Here is a 6,037-nt window from a genome sequence, read left to right as displayed (position 1 = left end):
GGGGCCCTAGGCACACCCTCCACGGGCATGGGCACCAGCCAGCAGACTAACACCCCACCCCTGTCCCCTGTAACCTGCTGCTGCTACTGCTGCCTGGTGTCCAGCCAGGGCCAAGGAAGAGAGTGCTGGGACGGGGAGGGGGCACTACTGCTGCTACCAAAGCCCCTTATTGTCCTCTACTATGGTGAGAATAAAGCACTCCTTGCCTGACTTGTTTGTGATCTAGAGACTACCTGGGAACCCAGAGTCCAGCAGAGAACAGGAAGGAGCAGAGCCAAGTGCTCCCAGGTCAGGGACATGCAGAGGTTGCAGAAGCTCTGCACAGGGCTGCAGCTAATGACCCCTGAAAGAGCAAGGTGGCCTTACCAGGGGAGGTGATGTGAAGGAGTGCCAGTATCTGGGTGGAAGATTGGAGGACAGTTCAACAAGGTGACTGCAGCCCTCACTAATGGGAATCAGGGAAAGGGACACAGCCTCAGACCAGGACTTGGAGGTGACTGAATAGAACTAGACTAAAATTCAGCTTCCAACTTATCATTGCAGCCAGGCCTCCTTATGCATTGGACAACCTACACAACTGTATGAGGCATCACAGTTCAAGCAGAGACATGAAGAGCAAGAGCTCTTGGAAAATGTGGAGGGGAACAGACTTGGGAACAGGGAGCATGTAGGGAGAGGGAGAGCAGGTGGCTACCTCAGGAAGGGGTAGCTAAGGCTTTTCTTGAAGGTTATAGGTCCTCTGAAGCAGGGCCACTCTCAGATCTCAATCCAAGCAGCAAATGTGATCAGCATGTGTCTTCACCAGCAGGGGCCAGGGCCGTGTGCTAAATACTCCCCACATGCCAGTAGTCCAGTTACTCAGGAGGCTCAGGACAGAGAATCACAAGTTCTAAAGCAATGAGGTAAATCAGTGAGACCTTATCTCGAAATAAAAAGGGCTGCCACTAGAGAACTTTCTTGGCATTCCTGAAACCCTGGGTTCCATCCCCAGCACCAGAGGGACAGGATGGGACAAAGGTGGGAGAACCCATCTCTGTGTGGTGTGGTCAGCAGCGCCCCTGCCCTTTTACAGAAGACACTGCCCCCCAGAGGGCGAGCAGCTCACTCAACACCCCCAGCTAGGATGAGAGCTGAGCTCAGGCACTGGACATTGCTGCCTCCCATGAAGTGCAGCCCTGATGGTCTCAGCCCCTTGAAGTGGGCACCTGCAGCCCAACGTGCTCAGTGCACGCTGCCCAAGGGTCAAAGGGAAGGGAAAGGCGAGGAAGAGACACTGGGGCTTTTCCCCTAGCACCCTCCTTGATTCTGCTATGAATGACCTACAGTGGAGTCTCCAAAGGCCGCCAAAATGGTCCCCAACCCAAACAGCACAAAAGCTGGGGCTCATCAGGGCAGAAGAAGGGAAAAGCACATGAGCTGGGATGAACCTGAGCAAACTGCCTTTCAGAGCACACTATTTGGACCCCCTATCCAGCCCTTCAGGACAGAAGGGGCACGCTGTTCTGGAGAGCCAAATCCCAGGCCTACTGCATGCTCCTCCATGCAGAGCAGGCTGCCTGGCCTGTCTCACCTCAGTTTCCCCATCTGAGGAAAGGTAAGGACACCCACCTCTAAGGGCTGGGGTAAGTGTCAGCTGTGAGCACTGCTTAACCCCAATGGGAGTTTAAGCATGTCTTCCAGGAACTCAGCCATCTGCTGATACAAGTGAGTCACAGTGCTCAGCCTGCGCCCCCTCCAGGGCCTTAGAGGCACACTTGATAGGAAGGGTAGATGTGCCCTTGGAACCTGCAAAGGGTAAGCTTTTGCTCATCTGAGGTCTGTGGTGGAGGCCGGGCTGGGGTGGAAAGTTCCTGAGGTGTGGTCAGGCAGAACTCTGGGTCTTCCCTTGGCCTGCCAGCTGGGTATGTTCCTCCTGGTGATGGTGTAGCAGAAAAACCAGTATCATAGCAAATGGAACACTGCACTGAGGATTACAAAGCAACTTCTATTACAGTAACATGCTGAGAACCCAGAAGCTCAAATCACCAGCTGAGTCAGGCTTTAGTTCAGTTTAAATATGGTTTATGAGTGGGAAGTACACAACTGATAGGTTATTACATGATTGGTTACATGGACCAGAAGAATTATTTCATATATTGTCAGGCAGGTTTGTACAGGAATATTCTGGGAGGGAGGGGGTCTGAGAGGAATAGTTAGAGTTGCAAGTTGTGTCTGTGGTCCAGGGAGATAGTTCAGTGGCATAAGCACCTGCCTGGCAAGCATGCAGTCCTGAGTTCTATCCCCAGTACCAAACAACAACAAAAAAGTGTCCTTGACTGGGCCAGGCTTCCCCTAAACATTATGGCCTTGAAGCAAGTTGGAATCACTGCATATTTTCAAAACACAAACCAGACCCAGTTGGTTCAGGGGGAACATCTGGGTCCAGACAGTCAAGGCTGCTGCATGGCAGGGAGCATGAGCATAGTCACAGGCTATGAAAGGATTTCTAACTATTATAATGTGCCTCTCAGTCTGCTATTCTGTAAGCTAGCCTAACGGGGCCAGGTACAGCTAGAGACCTGGCAAAGGCCAGGGGCTAACCTGCTGTAGATGGGAAGGGCTTGGAGAAGACAGGGCAGGAAGGGAAAGGTGGGAAAGGGTAAGGCGTAGGCAAAAAGACGTGCAGCCATAGCTTGTCTGAGGCAAACTCCAGGGAGCTGGAGCTGTGTCAAAAAGGTCTTCAGCTGGGTGTGCACACCTGTAATTGCAGGGGTCAGGAGGCTGAGGAAGAGGATCCTTCCAAGTTTGAGGCCAGCCTGGGCTATATAGAGAGACCCTGTCTCAAAGAACAAAAAGTGGGGGATCTTCAGTGGAGTACTGGTTTGTGCTATGCAGGAAGACAGCCCCCAGCCTTCTCCTGCATGAACCACCCTATTGGGGACTTGGCCTAGTACCACACTCCCAAAACAAGTGCACAGCAAGCAGCTTAAACAAGGAGACATACAAGAGCTTCTCCAGACAGCCCGTATTTATTTAGTTTTCAAACAAAGGGAGGGCCAGGGAGATAGCTCAGAGATTACCTGGCAAGCTCAAGTTCAATCCCTGGTGCTGAAAAAAATAAATAAATAAAATAAATAAATAAATATCAAACAAAGGTGCTACTGAGGCAAGGTGGAAACTTAGGGTTAAGTTTAGAGACCGTAGGAGGGGCCAGGGAGATGGCTCAGTGGAATAAGCGCTTCCCTGGCAAGCGCAAGGACCTGAGTTCAATCCCCGGTTCCACCAAAAAAAAAAAATAGGGCCTGGGAGATGGCTCAGTGGAATAAGCGCTTCCCTGGCAAGTGCAAGGGCCTGAGTTCAATCCCCGTTCCTTAAAAAAATAAATAAATAGAGACCTTAGGAAGTTAATTCAAAGATTTCTCCAAGCAGTAAGTTCAGGCATCTAAAGCACATGCTCAGGCCAGCTTAGTTCCAAGTTTAGTATATGTGCTGCTGAAGCGAGCACTCAGGCAAGCTTAGGGAAACACAGGGACTGCAGTTCGATCCCTGGGCACCACATGCCATGCCAGCCCTGCCCCCAGGTAGGGCTGACCGGCCACAAAAAAAAAAAAAAAAAAAAGGGCTGCTTCGCTGTAGTATCATCTTGACTCCAGAGCACTGTGTGAGCTTTTCCAACACAGCCAACACAGCCAGAGGTTCCTTCATGATCAATAATTTAACCCTTGTATACTCTGGACTCTGATACCACTCTCCCCGGCCCCCCTTCTACAATCTCAATGTAGGGTTTTTTATTTTTATTTTTTTTTTTTTTTTGGTACTGGGAATCAAACATAGGACCTTATGCTTGCCAGGCAGCCACTGAGTTATATCCCAGCCCCTCCCCTCTCTATCTTTGAGACAAAGTCTTGCCCCAGAGCCTGCAGCATAAGAGATGTAACACAAGTCACCAGAAATTCAACGTACACAAAGACATTACAGCCTGGGACTGCATGGTGCCTTTCAATGGGTTTCACTCCAGTTGTAACACACTGACTACAGCACAAGTGACCACCGCCCTGGATTTGACAGCAACTTGTCTTCACTGGACCCAGAGGGACAACTTGTAGACCTTTTGAGGGACCCGTTAAGGCCTGTTTACAGAGTTAAGCAACATGGTTCTGTCACCAGACAGATCTGAGGAGTCCTCCAAAAAGAAGATGGGGATCTTGCAGCTCAGCCTGCCAAGCAGGTTCTTGATTCACATCATGGAAAAAGAAAGAGCTTCAGGCATGTCAGTGTGAGGCACAGGCAGGTTTATTATGCAGAGTCGGGCAGTGCAGGAGACTAGGAAAGTCCAGCCATGGTAGCCGGCGAGGCCCACTCTGATGCAGAGGTTCAGCCTGGTCACCCACAAAAGCAGGGGGTCAGCTCCTCGGAATTAGCTGAGGTGAGCCAGGACCAGGGGTCATTGCTTCTGCTGTGCTTTGTGTGGCTCTGGAAGATTCCCACAGCTTGCAGGCTACTCCACCTGGGGTAATCTTAGCCCTGTGAGGTTTTGCTGGAATCCAGTGTAACCCTAGGTTTGAGACAGTGCAGCCTAGGGCACAGCTAAGTATCCCTGTGAATCTCTTAGTGTCCTTACTTTTTTTTTTTTTTTTTTTTTTGGTATGGGGGATTGAACTCAGGGCCTTGAGCTTTCCACGTAGACCCTTATGCTGCTGAGCTATCTCCCTGGCCCAGTGTGTTTATTTATTGAAGCGAGATGAGACAGGCTAGGTAAATTTAGGGCCAATAAACTTTGTTTTGCATGATTAATATGCTTCTATCCAGAGTTTCACAGTAATAAAGGATACAAAATGAAGGTCAGGATTTGTTCTACTTCTGGTAACCTATGGCAACCTACCTGTAACCCCAAGTAAAGAGTCATGGTTTTTAAGGAAAACCATTTTGTTTTGTTTTTTTTGTTTAATTTTATTTATTTATTTATGTGTGTGTGTGTGTGTGTGTGTGTGTGTGTGTGTGTGTGGCCAGCTCAGCCCACCAGGGGGCGGGGCTGGCTGGCATGTGGTGCTGGGGGATTGAACCGTGGTCCCTGTGCTTTGCTAAGCTTGTTCTAAGTAGGTGCTTTAGACCACTGAGCCATCTCACCAGCCCTTGAAGTCACTGTTGATCTTTTTTTTTTTTTTTAATTTTCCTTCTGCTCCTGCCTCCTGAGTGCTGGGATTACAGGTATGCACCATTATGCCTGGTCCCTGTTTATCTTAGAACAAAAGATAAGACATAATTTAAATGGGTAGTGGGTTAAGCACCAGAATTTTGTACCCCATCCCGACAGTGATCTCTGTCACCTTTTTACAGGTGGCTTTCCTTCCCTTAAACCAAGATACAGCAGCACTTGCTCCAGCACGTTCTCCACATTCCAACTGGAAGCATATACAGTTGCTACTGTGCCAGGGCCGTGGCCAGTGTTCCTAGCGTAGGTACTGACCTCCCCAGTCACTCCCTGCCAGCCCTCTCTGCAGGGTGGCTTAGCAGAATCCAGCCTGCCAAAGGCAATACTCAGTTGTTCTGCAGCCTTAGTCCTTGTCTCATGGCTGGCACAAAATACCTGCAGCTTAAAGGAGGAGAGGCTTATTGACTCATGGTTTCAATCTACAGTCACCTGATCCCAAAGCAGAAATAAGATGGCAGAGGGGCCTGGTGCAGGAAGAGGTGCTAGAAACCAGGAAGCAGAAAGGGGAAGAGGGGCTGGCAGGGACAGGAACTCATCCTCACAGGCCCCGCCTCCAACCACCCCCCTTCCTAACTGCACACTCCGCTGCCACCGAGGACGCTAAGTAGAGCACCTCTTAGAGCACAATCTAGTTGCCTTCAAAACACTTGACTTTGGGGGATTTTTTTTTTTTTTAACTTATTTTTTGGCTTTTTGGAGGCAGAGTTTCACTATATCATAGAGGCTGCTCTTGAATTCATGGTGATCCTCTTGCGTTAGCCTCCCAAGTTTGGGCAAATTTTAAATATAAATTCTAACCTATCCACCTGTCCGTTCTTGGAGATACCAGCTTCAAATTCACCAACA

General features: G+C 49.6%; 1 protein-coding gene across 1 annotated transcript in view; it reads left to right on the top strand.

Moving 5' to 3' along the window:
- Positions 1 to 210, top strand: part of Arl2 (ADP ribosylation factor like GTPase 2) — a 5,458-nt gene extending 5,248 nt beyond the window's left edge. The window contains exon 6 of the mRNA XM_012517477.2: positions 11 to 210. Coding sequence (XP_012372931.1) covers positions 11 to 210 — 200 coding nt within the window. The remainder of the gene's footprint in view (positions 1 to 10) is intronic.
- The last annotated feature ends 5,827 nt before the right edge of the window (positions 211 to 6,037 follow it).

The sequence above is a fragment of the Octodon degus genome, unplaced genomic scaffold, assembly GCF_000260255.1.
Source record: "Octodon degus isolate 3935 unplaced genomic scaffold, OctDeg1.0 scaffold00184, whole genome shotgun sequence".
Classification (NCBI taxonomy): domain Eukaryota; kingdom Metazoa; phylum Chordata; class Mammalia; order Rodentia; family Octodontidae; genus Octodon; species Octodon degus.
This window is presented reverse-complemented; position numbering and strand designations above follow the sequence as displayed.